Raw genomic sequence first — 16,898 nt, forward strand, 5'->3', positions numbered from 1 at the left:
TATGAACACATAGTTAAGTAATTTCCTCTGTAATCCTGAGGGCTTCTTTCCTGTATTATTGCTTTCAAAATATCAGTCTCCAACTTGCTATATAAGATTACCAATTACTTTTATCTATTTAATTTAATTTATTTTAATTCTGTCCATCTCTAACCTTGCCAGATCATTCTGCAATTTTAATTTTTGTAGCTGCATATTTGAGAAGTATGATTTTAGAGATTTGATAGGCTACCGTGCTGTGGCACAGGTCCAGATACATTAGTATAATAGGAAATCTTGTAATTCCCCTTTGCAAAGGGAACCAGATGAGCAGACCTTGTAAGTCAAAGAGTAATGTGGCTTTTGTTTTATTTTTGGGGGGCACAGTTAAACATTATACCAAAACAATAAAGCATCTTCAAAGTTCAAAAGCTGTATGTTTTGGAAGGATTTGAAACTTAAATTTCTCATGTGAAAGTGAGGCGGATCTTCTAAGACATGCTTAGACAATAAATGTCATCCTTATGATTTTCAAGCGACAAGCCGAACATAACGTGCAGTGCCTCTTTAGTACCAAAACCAGGCATTATAAGCACCATAAAAGGCAAGTTCTTCTTTTGCACATTGCCAAGTTTCGTTAATATTCAAAAGAGAGAAACTGAAGAGAATACAGAAAATGATTGTGAGAGAAAATGTAGCCCAGTGCAGAAAACATGGCATGCAGGAAAATTTTACCATATTTATTCCATTCATGAAGGGCATATAGTCATCCTGGCCTTCTTTTGTCAGTTGGCAACAGTTGGAGAAACCTCACTTAGCAGATGTGCTCAAGATCATAAATTGTTCTAAGTCACCTTAGACTGTTTTCATTTTATCCATATTGTAAGAATTGTCTTTGTCTCACTGAAGAAATTACCTTGCTTTTTGGATTTTCTTTATAAGCATCTAAGGCTTTTCTTTAAATACAGCTCACCCTGATAAATAATGGATAACATTGTATGAACAGGTTCTGGGTCCCCAGTGCTTTGGCCTTTTCAAGGCAATAAGCACAGAGAAGATCCTTGAGTGAGACTGTCAGCACCTCTTATAATAAAGGCACTTTGCTGTACTCCTTGACATATGCATTATCCAACATGCAAAAAAACTGAAAGATATAACAGGGAGAAGCAGGTTGCTGATGGAGATTTCTCCCTAAATAAGCTAATGAAAGATTTCAGCAGTATTTCTGAGCTGAAAACAGTCTAGTCTTTTCTTATTAGATTGCAAGCCAGAGCATAAAGTAGAAGATGACCAGATGATTAGAGGTAGGAGAAATATATTCTTATTGATCCCGTTGTTTCTTCCTTTTCATTACCGAGTATTTAAGAAAGGTTCAGAGAGAAAGAGAAATGCATTGAAACGAAAGTAAAACTAATCTCCGAGGATTGTTATGCTGTCCTTCCATTTCAAAAACCTTACCTTACACCTTCTACGAAACTCAGTGATGCCCTGAATTTAATAAGTAAATACATTAATGGGCTGGAAAATTCAGTGAAGTTGACATATCCACAGCATCTGAGGGATGCAAAACAGAAAGATGCAGTTTGGAATGTCTGTTTGAACTCAGTTGTGTTGCTGATCACTTTCCTTATGGGCGAAAAATCATCATGTGTCTACAGATATACATATACTGAATATCTAACAGTATATACTAAGTTATATGTAAATTATGTATATGCAAATACAGATATTCTATATGAAACAAGGTATACTAAATATCAAGCAGTATACTGTTCACAGCCAATTAGCCAAAGATCTCTTCATACAGATCACAAAGATCTGTGAGCTTCAGGTTTTGTTATTTCTGCTAGCTTTACTTATAAATGATGTCATCTTTAAAGGACTCCAATGGTACTTACGTCAGCCAATCTAATAGGTTGAATAGAAACTTCTAATGTATTTAGCAAGTGCCTTTCCCTCTGCCTGTGAAAGCAGACTCAATTCCAGTGTTTCTGTGCCAGTACTGAGATCTGTCATGGCTCTAGACTGATTAAGAGATCAGCTGCCTTTCTGACCTTTGGACACTGTTGGAATCATGACCAGCTGGTAATAAAAGCAAAAGTGATATTTTCACAGAAGCAATGTTCATTTCCAGTGAGAGGTAAAAATGGCCTCACCACATGAAGAAATAGGAAACGTGATTACTGAATGTCCATGCTGCCACCCTAGCCTTGTATCTCTCCCTGTATGAAAATAATCAGATTGTGTGACTGGAAATGAAAGAGGAAGGAAAAGGATTTTCTTTCTACATACAAATAGTTGACAAGTTTTAAAATATTAGGAATTCAGATGCCATGCAAGTACCTACTATATAGGTTTGGCATCAATAGGATAACTGTGTATCAGTTGGAAATGGGCAAACTGTGCAACAGAATAATGAGTATATGATTTTTTTAAAGGATATTGAAATGTTTTAAATAGAAGTATGAAGGCTTAGAAGACTCAACACAGTAACAGTTTGTTTTCCTGTATATTTCCCTTCTGTCTCTTTAACTTTCCTTTCCAGGTGGTGGTCTGTGGCCTGTCAGATTTTGATACACAACTATAAGCAAGTGCTGTTAGATCGTCCCTATAGGCATTTTCATGTATTGAATTAATTAGGAGCAAATCAAAAGGTTGTCTCAAGTATATCCAGGTATATCTGGAAACACAATATCAATCCTTTGAAATCGACTTCAGATTTGATGATGGTACTGCATTCAGAAAGTTGGACCCTGAAAATCGGGGATTGTTTCCGTGTCACAGGTGTTAAATTTCTGGGAGTTTAGCACGATCTGTAGAGTATCAGAAATCTTTCTGGTTCCAGCTAATGGTCACATTATTCCCATGACAGAGGGAACAGCTCTAACATAAAGAAGAAAACTTTGTTGAGTGAATCCCCGGATAGCAGCATATGTCAAGTTAGTATTGTCAAAACATCTGCAAGTTACTCTGGAGGATTTGAGGGGGCTGTTGTTTCATTTTGGGTTTGGTTTTTTTTCCCTATTCTTCAAATATGTGACTCAAAATACTAGTCAAATGTAGCCATTTTAGAGAAATAACATTAGAGATGCTACTCTCTGGCTAGTACAAATAACAGGTCCAACTGCTTTTTCTGCCCCTTATGAAATATGGCTTCTCTTTTTTTTTTTATGACTGTGTGAATTTGTAAGTTACTTTTCCCTCTTTGATATAATTCCTATTGCAATTCCTATTTTGCTACATGACTCCATATGATTATTCTGTTTTTCTATGAAAAAAATGAAGTACAGGTATTTGAGACTGGGAACAAGGAGACCATTTTATTGCAGTGGTCTTTGGTCTCAACAATTGCTAATTAATGCAACTGAAATACATGCCTATATCTTTTACTCATAATAACCTAAACTATTCAGATTTCAAGGCTGCTTGTTTCTGTGCCAGAAAACATTCTGAAAGGAAATCTTTTCCACAGAAAAGGAGAATGACAGGTAAAGTAAATGAAGTGTGTCTGCTTAGGAACAAGTATTTTATGCATAATTATTTCATACCTTGCAAATTAACTGCATCATATGTGCCTGGAAATTACAGAAAACTGAAATAAAGTACTTAGGGCATATTGGAATTTACAATGCAATTACATTTCTTGTTGTAGGAGCAAGGCAAGGAGAGCACGCAAGTTAAGTGAGGACGGAGCTTGTAGAGTCTTTAAGAACCAAACTTCCATTTCTGTGCTAACCTGAGCTGCCTACTCACTACCACAATACAACTAATAAGTAATATTCAGAAACTACCCATGGAATACAAGTGGAGTTGTTTGTATCAGCTTCTTAAAAAGTGAAGGAATAAATACTGTCTCCTGGGTACAACACAGTAGCTGTATTTTAGTATGAGACACTTTAAAAAGAAGCCTGGTGTTTCCTGCCGCCTTTTGTGGGGAGCCAGAGATATTTGCTGCTGTTTGTATTGCATGGACATTTCAGTATACAGGAAATCCATTTATTACTTTGTATCACTCTGCAAATTCATGCAGAATGTTCCCATACATATTCTATGTCTTTGTTTCCAGATGTTAATTAAATAAGAGAGAACATTTGTGGTACTTTATTTAAACTACTATGATAGAGCCTCAAGTTGGCTTGAACCTTGTTGTAAAATTGCCCTGGCTGGGGCAATTATCACTTCAAAGAAAGAACAGTCAAAAAGCCGACAGAAAGCTTTTGAAGCTCATGTCCTTTAAATAGAGAATAATAAACTAGATGGGATCAGACTTTAAAATCTGAGATCTGCTGAAAGAGATCAAATACAGGGTATTGTAAATAAATCTCCTTGCCATCCACCAGCCCCTTGAGAAGAATGTCTTCTCCTCCAAGCTTTTACTTGTCATTTGATATTTTTCAGTAGCTGGCTTGTGTTCAGCCTCCACAGGCTTCTTCGCTCCATCAGCCAGGCTTGGCAAGGGTTTAATATCCCATGTGCAAGACCCCTGTGCCTCTTAAGTCTTCACGCCTGGAGATTGCTAGCTGGCTAGAAGTACTCCTGGCTTCTCCTGTGCCACCAACTGCTCATTTGCTGTCCCGAGGGAGCAGTCACCTCATACCCCCTGACCCAGGGTGAGAAAGCAAGGAGTAGGCAGTTAGGCAGGCACTTTTTTTCTCATCCAGCTTCACCCTTTTAGCAAAATGCACCTAACACCAAAAATAAATAAATAAAAAGAGAACATCTAGCATCTATCACAGTTGTCAATTTCATAAGAGAAACTGGTGTCTTTCTGAACATATATAGCTAAGAATATAGACATGGATGTAGGAGTAAAGTTTGAAAATGAGACTCTGTAAAAGCTCCACCTAGGTGCTTGCCTTGTCTAAGCAATAGCAGTAGAGTTCTCTCATTGGTTTGCTGTCAAATCTGTGCAGGCAGGAAGGCTTACAGATATTTAGGTTTGAAATTGATGGCACAGATAATTAATTGCATTTAAACTTAGCGCTTATAAAAATGCTTCTGACAAACAGCTTTCCTGCAGAGGAGTATTACGTCAGTGCTATTTGCAGCATTTTTTTGCAAAGGCTCTGTGTTGGTATTTCCATTACAAAACTCTCTCTTTCTGTTCTTTCAATAACAATTCACTCTGGGCTGAAACCTGGAGCATCTGATCTCAGCTCCTGATCAGTGGTGGTTTTTACCAGTTTTTCAGCAAATTGGCTGAGATGAAGTTTCTGTGTTTTACAAAGTTTAAAAAAGTTGTGGAGGGGAGGAAATGAGGGAGGGGAGCATCAGGAATGTAGATGATGCAAGTGATCTATACTTCAGTTGCTTTTTTCTCTACCAGTAGGGTCAAAATGGTGTGCTGTTGGCATCATCTGTAGACCATTTGTGCTCAAGTGGCGTTCATTACAGTTCTTTTTAGTGCATGAAATTCTGCACATTACCCAGCTATAGAAAAATGTTTCAACAGCTACATAAATCTTTATCACAAGGCAGTAGCAATTGAAAATTAAAATAAAATATAATGTAAGATGATACACTGCATTTTTAAAATTGTTTCTCATTAAGGGGAGGCAAAAGTCACCATTTCTAAATTATGAGATGCTGAGGGGGTTTTGGGTTGTTTTCTTTGGGGTTTTTTCCATTTCCTTTGCTGATCTCCAGTTGATGTATATCTGGGTGGTGATAATCAAACCATGTGGAAGCACTGGGTCATTTTGAAAATTATTTTTTATGAGAGATCAGTGATGTGAAATTGCCATTCCTATGTCTGCTCAGTTTGCATCTGACTAGAATTGAAAAGCTGAGAAAGGAAATCTGAGTCCCCATCTACTTCTACAGAGATAGCAACAGCTTCACTGCTGTGAGGACTTTTGGCTAGTAAAGCCACAGTCATCAGCTTTGCCTGCTATTTGGGCTGGTAGAAGGTTGCTTCTGTGTGCTTTTTGTTTCCTTGAGCTTGTTTTTTTGGCTGTTATGTCAGTATATCAGTATACACAGTTTCTCATTTTGTGGCTTTTGTTTTGCTTGCTTGTTTGCTTTAATGTTGCATCTATTTTCCATCATTATGCACTTTTTAAATCACATACTACATATTATTCATTTCTTGCTCTGGCTGGCCAGAAGATATCTTATTTATTTTCTGAATGTTACGCAGAATCTCAGTCACTTTGATGGGCCTTCTAGCAGTTAATGGCGCGCTTGTATGGTAGATCTGCTGAAGCTGTCACCTTTCAGTCATCAAACCCTGCAGAGAATAAGTCAGGCTTTATCAGGTCTACCCTGAAGTAACCAGGGAATTCAGCTTGAGATCACTGTAAAGAAACCTGACTGGAAGCCTTAGAAGGCAACATGATGCTGAATCTTCATGTTAGCTGCTTATTTTGGTGTAAATCTTTCTGTATTGACAGCTCTTGGAGCCTTGCAATGGCACAGAAACATCCAGATCTAGTAGCAAAAGCAGCACAGTAAAGCTGTGTTTTTATCATTTGAAGATATAAATGTTAGGAGAAGCAAATCTAAGAGCCTTTGGGGACTTTAGAAAGAGCTGGGTGAGAACAGCATTAGAGACTTGAACATCTTGGTTCTTCTCACAAATTAAAGCATTGCTCTCCCAGTAATTATGATAGTCCCATTTTACTTTTGACTTTCAGAGGCTTACTGTAAAATCAGACTCACTGAAGATTCAAGTACTGTCAGGTCAAAGATTTGAATCTAGAGGTAGACAACAAAACTTTCTGAGTTATAGAGGATTTTTTACTGTTTGCTTGGGAGAATTACAGTGTTTACTTATTTATGGTGCAAGCATTTCTATGCTGTGAATTACTTGATTAACATGTGTAGATTCCTGAAACAGCTTTACTGCAGAGGAAATGGGATGTTTGAGAATGTTTTGACTGGTTTTCAATATAAAATGTGGGTTAATCTAAGTGTAGGCTTTAAAGTATTCAAAATTTTAAAGCATTACTCAAAGTTACATTTTGAATTTAAGTCACTCTACCTGCTCCTCTTCCCTTAGTGATTTTCATGCAAACAAAATTCTGTTAGGAAGGATTTTCTGATAGAAGATCAGATTTTTAGTCATAATCAAAAAATAAAACCACTATATACAACTACATCTTTATATTATATTTAATATCTTTATATTATATTTAATTTGTATTTTATATATTTTATATTTAGATTATATTTAGATTATATATATTATATATGCATGGAACTTTTTATATAGTCATAATAAGATATACCCTTACAGCATTCAAGAAATCTGATATTCCAGCTCAATATGAGTAGTAATGGATGTGGGAAAAATCTGTAGGCAGGGTATGCAATGTTAGACTTCTTAGTTGAAAACATAGTTTGTTTGTAAATGAAAAAGGATTCTCAATATTCACCCACATTTGTAAATATATGAAAAAGAAAATGATTTTAGGGAAGAGTTGGTTTAGGCACTGAACAAAGCCGTTTGGGAGGCAGAAATCAAAGTTAATGATAGGGTTTTTTAGAGAAAGGACAAAAGTAACTGAAGTCTCTTAGTTTCTACATTTATATACAAGTCACTCCATACACTGTTCTAAAGTGTGCTGAACTCTTGTACTTTATTCCACAGAGAAAACAAACTACTATGCATGAAGACAGCTGTGTCCATATCCCTGTATTCCAGGAAGTGATTTCACTGGGCTACTTCATAGACCCTCTTGTGTAAGATACCACACTTTGTTAATATGCTGTTTCTTACCTGATAACATGAATTTTTGTTTTTCAGCTCTGAGGGACAACAGAATTGAGCTGGTCCGAGCTTCATGGCATGAGCTGAGTATCAGTGTCAGTGATGTGTCTCTGTCGGATGAAGGGCAATACACCTGCTCTTTATTTACTATGCCTGTCAAAACTTCCAAGGCTTTTCTCACTGTTCTGGGTAAGTTTAAATAGCTGAGCATAAAGAAGCAAATGTTAAACTTCTTCGGCTTTTGGCAAATTATGATAAGAATGAACTTTTCTAAAGCTTGGCAGAAGATGAATGTAAATGTCTGATCCTGTTTCCCTGATGTTTATTGTTTCATACTGCTGTGCTGAAAAATAACGACTCTTACTGTTAGCGCTGTGGCAGGGTAATGAATTAGGGAACACACAAATACCAAGGTATGAGTGCTCGGTAAAATGGACATAACCTCTACATCCAAAGCATCAGAAGTGCAAAGAAGGTGCATGCGTTCATCTCCTAACAATGTGTTGTGTAGGGCAAAGAGGGGGAAATCAGAAAGCTTGACATCAAAAGGGGCTTTAGAACTTTATCATTTTTCCTTACCTGTGCATTTTCTTGGCTCATTCTGTTTTCTTTTTTTTTTCTATAAAGTGCATATTTTCACTGGGTTTGCTGCTTCTTTTATACTTTATCCTCTTAAGTTCTCTGCTGTTTTCTCCAAAGGTTATAGATACACATAGAAAAGCAACAGATTTCAAGAGACACCCAGGAGATAAAGTTTCTTCTCGAAGCTTTATATGATTCTATGGATGTCAGTAGCCCAATCAGCCAAAATTGCTATAGTTCATTGAAACACACCTGTGTACCTAAGAGGTTATATGATTTTAGAGATTGATTTTTATTCTTTTCTCTTTTTCCTGTCCCTGAACTCGACTCTTTCTTTTTGTTTTACTTTTATATGTAGAGAGTTAAACAGTTGAATTTAATAGGACTAATGTAATCTCTGCGCCAGTAATATTCACATTAATCTAGCCAGGGAATTGGTTTTGTGCATAGGATATAAAATACATCTCCCTTTCTTTCCCCATGAGACTATTGTACAAAACTCTTCACAATTTCGCCATTAAGGACAAAAAATACCCACTCAAAGCAGAATATTCTGGAATACAACTGCCTGTGGTTAATCCTCCCTGTAGAGAGGCATCTCATGATCTAAACAATAGAGGAGCAGACAAGATCAACCTTTTAAATGGCAGAAAGACATAGAAAGGTGTTACAAAGACAAAAAACCAGCTAGCCACTATCTATCAACCAAAGTAACTTTATTTTTCACAGGCCTTTTATGTTTACCTTCCTTCTGGGAGAGGGTTTAGTGAAAATCTCAGAACATCAGCTACTTACTTTACGAGAAAGAAAGCTGCAAGGTTTAAGATGCTGATCTTTTTTCGTTTTGTAATTTTCTATTTCAAAGTAACATTTTAAACTCTTGGAACTCCTTCTATCTGAGAAGGGTATGTTTTCTATTTGAAATGTATTACATCTTTTAATCAGATAAACTATCCTTTTATGTACTAATAATCTCTTTATTGACTACTCTGTTATGGATTAGAAGATTTAAGTGTCAAGGTATTATAGTAGACACCATTTTCTGTCCTGAAAGAGAGGAGCAGATTTATTACAGAAATGTACTCTGCGATAGGTACTGCTGCTTGGCTTTTATGTACGTAATCTGTCATTTTGGAAAAGAGATGTAAACAAAGCAAATTGTGAAACACAGGGCACAGGATCAATTACTGTGAGTGATCCCTTTATCTAACCACAAATACAAATGCGTCAAAACACTGCAGATGCAAGTTATAACAATGACATCTTCAGAGATTTTAAAATTACATCATCAGTATCACTTTAAAATAAGTTACTGTTGTGTTTTCAGAAGGCAAATGGATTTATATTTGCAGTGATTAAATTTTTCCCAATTCTTTTTTCATAGAAAAGTAACTAGTTCCAAATTTAATGTTATGCGTATAGTATGTCATGATCATTCAACCTCCTCCAAAGAACTGGGATTCAGCTGAGGAATTCTCCATTAGCCAATGGAATTGTGGTTATAGCTGTTGTCTGATGATAATGTATGAACAAACTTCTGTATTTACTTTCATCCTCACTTTTCCTTGGATTTTGTCTGAAAATCTTCATAATTCATGCTTAAATATGTGTCCTGAACTTAGATCACTTCAGCTTTCTGTTGCCAGTCACATTTTATTTTCACAGCTGTACTCCTTGCTGTGCAGATCAGTTTAAACCTTATAATAACAATTCAGACTAGAGCCTCGTGCAGAATATACATAGATAAGATGGTTTTTAAAATATAGCCTGTTTCGCTTAGAAAAGTAGGTAATTTCTATTTTCTTTAAATCTTTAGAATCAATTGCAGTTGAGATTGACATTTTATTTGCAATAGGAAACAGGATTCACTGACAGGGCAAAGAATTATTTCCTGAATTTAGAACATATAAGGAAGTGAACTTTATGCTGGTCATATATTCTTGTCTCTGATAGTGTCAGTTGCTGCCATTTTGCTTGTTTGCTTGTTAGGTGTTCCCGAGAAGCCGCAAATCACTGGATTTACCTCACCAGTTATGGAGGGAGAGAGGATGCAGCTTACTTGCAAGACATCTGGGAGTAAACCAGCAGCTGACATCAGATGGTTCAAGAATGACAAAGAAGTTAAAGGTATTTGAAAGAACTTTGATGTCATTTGATCCAATAGTCAAAGCTGTACATTACGTAGAATTGTATTTTTTAATTCATGTTTGTAAAGTTTCTCATATTTAATCATTAAATGAATCAGTGGTAGGTAAGGAAATGATTGTGAATTACTGGATTGGTCATATAACCATCTTTTTATTTTGTTTCTTCAAATGGTAGAAACTGATGTTTTGAATTGCTTTGAACTCTCTTCAGCTTAATAAACTCAGCTTCACAGGGAAATATTTTGGGGATTACTGTTATCACAGCCATACCATTCACTGCAGATATTTAACCTTTTAATTTCTTTTTGCCTTTTTAATATGACACACGTCTCAGTTGGTCGGTTGCCAGTTTTATGTTACACTCTAAGTGATTGGGTGAGGCAGAACCATCTGGAGAAGACAGGAGATTGTTTTTCCAGTAGGGGAGTTATGAAGCCTGCTTTGATGCAGAAGAGTCAGGTTGTAACAATTGAAGGAATCTTGATTGGGAGACTGGGAACCTGCAGCTGAGGTGAGGATGCTGAGAGCCTGTGGTGAGGAGCAGGGAGAAGATAGACTTTAAAGGGGCTGAGGAGAACTTCACAAGGACTGGGGAGAATTGGACGAAGTGTGCTGTAACTGAAAAGTCATGGGGTGACTAAAGCCAAAGCTGAAAGCATGGGTTTGCCTTTGAAGATGCAAGAAAATAGGAAAGAGTTGCATATAAAGGTATCTATTTCTTTTCTGTCTTTTCTTTCACTTTTTAAGTTCTTTACTTCAAACTTAGTTTTGTAGTCCATGTCTCAGAAATGCTGTGATAGTTTAAAATCCTTTTTGGCAAATGGATGGGCAAAGCTTCCTATAAAAGAAGGCTTAGTCACATCTCCACTGCCAGCTGAGGTCCCATTATATATTAGATGAATAAAAAGGATAAGATACTGGTATTTATTCATGTCACTTCATTGTGCAGTAAGACCAGATCAATAAATGATTCAAAATCCACCTTTTAAGTGTAGCTTTTTTTAATATATATGAAACAACTACAACAAAACCCCAACCAAACAACAGCTTTATCTGCTTTGTCTCATATTTGTCTGGTGGTGTGGATTTTGTTAGCTCAATAAACTGCCTCAAGCAATTTTTCAGCATTAATTACAAAGTCCATTAATCTTCCTTTACTATTCTACACCACAGTTCAATGTACACAACCGTAGCTGTGATATGAAATTGGTAAATAAAGGAGATTGCAGTTGATTACCCAAGGAACCCAGTCTGTTCCAGAGCATATTGAAAGACACAGGAATTTTAGGCTGGAGTCATTTGAAATGTGTTTGAGTACTTGTAACAAGGATAGAAAATGAGGAAGCAGAGACCTATTCTTTCCAGCCATAGGGAAATTACTGAAAGAAAGGCATCAAACATAATTAAAAAGAAGAATTTGCCAGCACAGCTAGCGCACATGGCACAGCATAGATCCTGTCAGCTCAGAAAGACGACAGGATGAATATGTAAATTCAAGACATGTGAATACTGAAAATTACTCTAAGCAATATCAGTACATTTAGGGAACCACTGGTACAGTTGACCTAGCAGCAAGGCAATACTGAAATAACTTGTATTAAAGATTTTATTTTATAATCTGATGTAAGAACTTTGCTGTTATTTCAGCATGTCATTGAAGTCAGGAAGTGATTTGGTGATGTGACTCTTTAACTAATTTGCTCTTCTCAACAGTTCCTTAAGGGATGGTTTTCTTTAAAAAAGGGAGGTGGGGAAGGAACAAGGAAGATGTGTGAAAAGGAATAGTAAAGAAAAAAAAAAATCCAGAAATGAAAATACTGAGCACATTCATTTCAGTTTAGTTTTCTAGGTCTTCTGAAGAGCACATTGCCATTTCACAAAGGTTAAAAATAAAATAACCTAACCAGTTTGCAGTGGCATCAGCAAAAGTTACATTAGCTTTGTGCACTGTAAAAGGTGAAATGATAAATCTGAGAAAATAGATCTGAAATTATATGCTAATGCAGCTGACATTAAAGGTTAGGAGTTCATCTGTCTAGCACCAGTAAATCCAATTGTGTTACAGTGTATTATACATGACGAAAAAGAATATAAATGATGCATTGAGTTCCGAGTTGCACCAAAGGGGAAAAAGCCATTCTAAAATTGTAGCTCCATTACTATTACTCAAAAAAGGAATCATCATCTGGTAAAGGAATACCATTTGAATAGAGTAAGTATTAGTAATGAGACAGACTGCTAGTAATGAGGGAGACTGAAGTACTGAGTACCATGCCTTTTACTTTAGCATTCTGTTTCATATATGCACCACATTAACAAAGAGAACTGCAGTTTAGCATTCTGATGACATTTCTTGAATACTATTAACGCAAAGATACTGGAGAAGCTAAATACATAATTTTGTAAAGAAAAAAAATCTATTTTTCCAACCAAATTTGTTATATGCTCTTTTAACAGCATTATGTAAGAAATTATTTTTAGGTTTCAGGAATATTTTTTAATGGATTATTTTTTTCCCCTAGCAAAATTTGGCTTCAAAAATAAGTAAGATAATATCAGTTTGTTTTGTTGCAACGGATTAAGACATCTTGAATTGGTTTATGTTTTTTAGTACACACAAAGAATTCGGAAAGGCACTGAACATTTTGACTTGATAAACTTCTAAAACGAAGATGAAATTTTCTTCGGCAAAGCCATTTCATGTCAGAATTTGATTTTAAATGTAAACAAAAATTATACTTGTCACGTAAAAACAGCAAAACTGTCTTTTTAAAAGATGAGGTATTCTATATGGATGTTCCAAGTATGTGCCTTTATAAATAGTTGCCAATGAACAATGAATGATAGACATTCTGTAATTACTATTTTCCCTGTCAAACATCTATACTTATGATATATAAACCAGTATTAATACAAGCATATATGTATGTGCGCCTATTTGTTGGAGTCATAGAAGTGAGCACATAGTTGACATGATTTCATATGGCCCAATCTCTGTTCAATGGTTAGATCAGGTTGCTAAAGGTCTTCCCCAATTCAATTTTGAGAAATGTCAGAGGTTCCACAGTCTATCTGATCTAGATGTTTCAGTATTTGAAAGCCTTTATTGTGGAGAATTTTCATTATATGTAGATATTTCATGATACAAAATCAGTGTTTGTCTTGATGTAACTTGTGTGCACTGCCTGTCAGCTTTTGCTGTATGCCTCTGAGTGGAATGTGTTTTTTGAATCTCCATGACCACACGTTAGGTACTTGAAGGCAGCATTTTGATCTGGTTTTAGTCTTCTTTTCCTCAGGTTGAACAAACCCAGCTATTGTAATCGATCCTTGCACATTTGCCAAAATCTTTCTCGTACCAGAAAGCTCAAAAGTGGGCCTAGTGCTTTAGAAGCTGCCACACACTTGCTGAAGAGAGAAGAATCACTTCCCTTGACTTGCTGGCTGTGCTATTATTAATGCAGGACAGTGATAGTGATAGCCAGAGAAAGTGCCTCTGTAATGGATCTTTTTGTTAAACCTTTTCTTCAAGGAGGTATTTAGGAGAGAGAGGAGTAGAAAGGAAATGCATGAAATCATTTACTGCAGTAGGCATATTACAAATTTCTGTAAAAACCCTGGGTAAATATCCTGAATGCTACCATGTGGTAACATACTCAGTACCTGATTTCCACTGCTCTTACATCCAGTTGGGCTTACATTCAGTTAGCATATATTACAATCACACAATTACAACATTTTGCCATGAAGAAACATCTAAGAAGATGCAGCTGATAAAGTAGACAAGATAAATATTTCTGTTGATGAGGATGTCAAGTTTATAGAGCAGTATCACCATCCTTTTTACGGAGGTAATTAACTCTAGGAATTGAACTCTTCCCAACAATAGTTGTCTAGAGAAAGGCTTCTAAACATCTGTTTAGGATTAATTGGTTTTGTTTTTCTAAAGGATTAAGCATCCACAATCTCTCAGTGAAATTAAAGTTGTTGATGTTTTCAGGAGCTGTCTGTCCTCCACCTGCAGTCAGTAAGCAAAGGCATGTGTGCATTACTTGTAAGCAAACAGCTATCTATATAGGTGCTTATTATTCAATTTGGAAACCTAACTCTGGGAACAAAGTCTCATGTGTTTGCTTTAAATATTAGTGAAGGCGTTTGTTGTTTTCATTATAATAAATTTGCTTTAGCCCTGGTCAATATTTCTCTCACCTATGGATCCCTAAATATTAATAGTCACCATGGCAGAAATTGAAATCTCTTTAAGCTTAGCGAAAAAAAACTTACAGAAAAATGCTTGTATACGAGAAATAATTTTTTCTTATGGGAAAATGGATATTGTGTAACTGTGGTGTCTTCATCTATCTGGAGGCAATGAAAAAGACCACCTCTCTGATTTCAGAGGTATTTTCCATCCAAAAAGATGTAGCTTAAGCCATTTAAGATTTGCTTTCTAAAATTGACATTTCATTGAAATTTTATTTAGGTCATCTTCTTCTCTAATGGGATTTAGTATAATTTGTAAGACAGAAACCTCTCAGTTTTTCTTTTTTTGGGACACAGAGGACATATGCAATCTCAGTGTAATTGAATATATATGTTTATGTGTTTATATATGTCTTTTAAAGCTTTCCTTGTAACAAATCACTGTAACGAGCTCTTTTGCTGAAATACATTCAAATCAGTAAGTATTATAAGTAGTCATGAACTAAATGAAACAAGAAGATCTCATGTTGCAGTTAATACATTAATCTTCAGTTCTGATCTAACATGTCTGTCCTACAACAGAACTTTCTGAATTTGAACCTTAACCTTGAGCTGAGTTGAATACTTAAATGTAGCTGAAGGCTCCCCACACTTTAGTATCTGGGCTGAAAACTGTCAGAGACTTAAGCGAATCTGCACAAAAGCAGTAGTCCAGTTTAACATGATATAAAGCAGTGAGTGCAAGGTCTCTGAAGTAATTTTATTTCAAGTCTTCTTGGGACTTGTCTGTAGATTCCAGTAAATACTGTGACACACTCTATTTACAGTTGTTCATCACCATCAATAGCTGTACTTCGGTTTAGTTCAGTTTATAAATTATCATAATTCTAGCCAAAGAACAGAATAACCCTTGAATATAGTAAGCACAGGATTAATGTGACTACCTGCATGCAACCCTTAGTTTACATGGCTTTAGTAATATCCATGTATTAGTAACAAATTTTGTAATATCTGTGTATTAGTATGTGAGTGCAGTATCCTGTAACCAGTTTTAAAATGTCCCTTTTCAATATATATATTCAGCTCTTACAATCAAAGCAAGGTAAGGAATAACTTCAGTCTGATTTTGTTTTGAAGAGACCAGTACAGATGTGAAAGACTTGTTTTTTCAATTGTGATAGATAATTGAGCTTTCTAATGCTGGACTCCTTTTCCCCAAAACATTGAAGACGTTTGTTCTTTCTTTCAGATGTTAAATACTTAAAAGAAGAAGATGCAAATCGGAAAACATTCACAGTCAGCAGCACGCTGGATTTCCTAGCAGATCGCAGTGATGACGGTGCAGTTGTAAGTTGCAGAGTAGATCACGAGTCCCTAAACTCTACACCTCAGATAGCAATGCAGGTTCTAGAAATACACTGTAAGTAATACACGTTCTGTATGCTTGCTTTTATAGTTTAGTTTTGTTTCAGAGTTTCTGTTCTGGGAAAATTATAAAAATCTCTGGTACTGTGCAGATGGGTAGCGTCTTTCTTTTAGGCAGCTTCTCTGTTCTGTATTTTATGGTTGGTTGGTTTGGGGGTGGGGGATATTGTTGTTGTTTTTTACAGGAGTAACTCAAAAAAGTCTGTTATGAGCTTTACCAGTGAAAACACTATGGGACTGAGTTCCTGGTTTGCTTTGAGAAATGATAGAGTGGAAATGCATTTATCATTGCAGCAATGTGAAGGAGTTCTTACAAATCAAGATCGTAGTACTTCACAGTTCTCCTTGAAAGTATCTAAAAACAAGGGTATGAAGAAGCAAAGTTCTCAGCAGACTGCCTCAATAACTTTGAATTCTGTTAATGAAACTCTGTTTAATGCTGTTAATAATACAAGACCAGTAGGAAAAGCCCTTTATAATTTATTTTTAGGTTTTGTCTATACAGGATGTTGCTCTAGATAATCGTCGTGGTTTAAGCCCAGGCTGTAAATTAGAACTATGCAGTCTACTTCCCTCCCCACACCCTTTCTTCCCCCAGCTCCTGGAGGAACAGGGAGGAGAATCGAAAGAATGCAACTGCCATGGGTTGAGATAAGAACAGTTTAATAACTAAGGTATAACACAAATCACCACTGCTACCACTAATAGTAATAATGATAAAGGAAATAACAAGGGAAGTGAATACAACACCTGCCGACTGATAACTCACCCCCACCCAGCAGTGATCTAGCCCTTCCGGGTAACTCTGTTACATCCTGCGCATGACGTGCTGTGGTATAGAATACCTCTTT

The 16,898-nt window shown here is 36.1% G+C and overlaps 1 protein-coding gene across 2 annotated transcripts in view; it reads left to right on the top strand.

The window, feature by feature from the left end:
* The window catches only part of CADM2 (cell adhesion molecule 2), a gene marked incomplete at both ends in the record, with an annotated part of 618,340 nt that overhangs the window by 505,172 nt on the left and 96,270 nt on the right, over nt 1–16,898 (top strand). Inside the window, 3 exons of one of the 2 annotated variants that reach the window (XM_080612961.1) lie at nt 7,727–7,879; nt 10,262–10,399; nt 15,872–16,042. In XM_080612961.1, coding sequence (XP_080469087.1) covers nt 7,727–7,879; nt 10,262–10,399; nt 15,872–16,042 — 462 coding nt within the window. Of the gene's footprint in view, nt 1–7,726; nt 7,880–10,261; nt 10,400–15,871; nt 16,043–16,898 lie in introns of those variants that run through there. The other variant, XM_080612962.1, reaches the window with a different exon arrangement.

Source organism: Psittacula echo (genome assembly GCF_963264785.1).
Source record: "Psittacula echo genome assembly, chromosome: 3".
NCBI lineage: Eukaryota > Metazoa > Chordata > Aves > Psittaciformes > Psittacidae > Psittacula > Psittacula echo.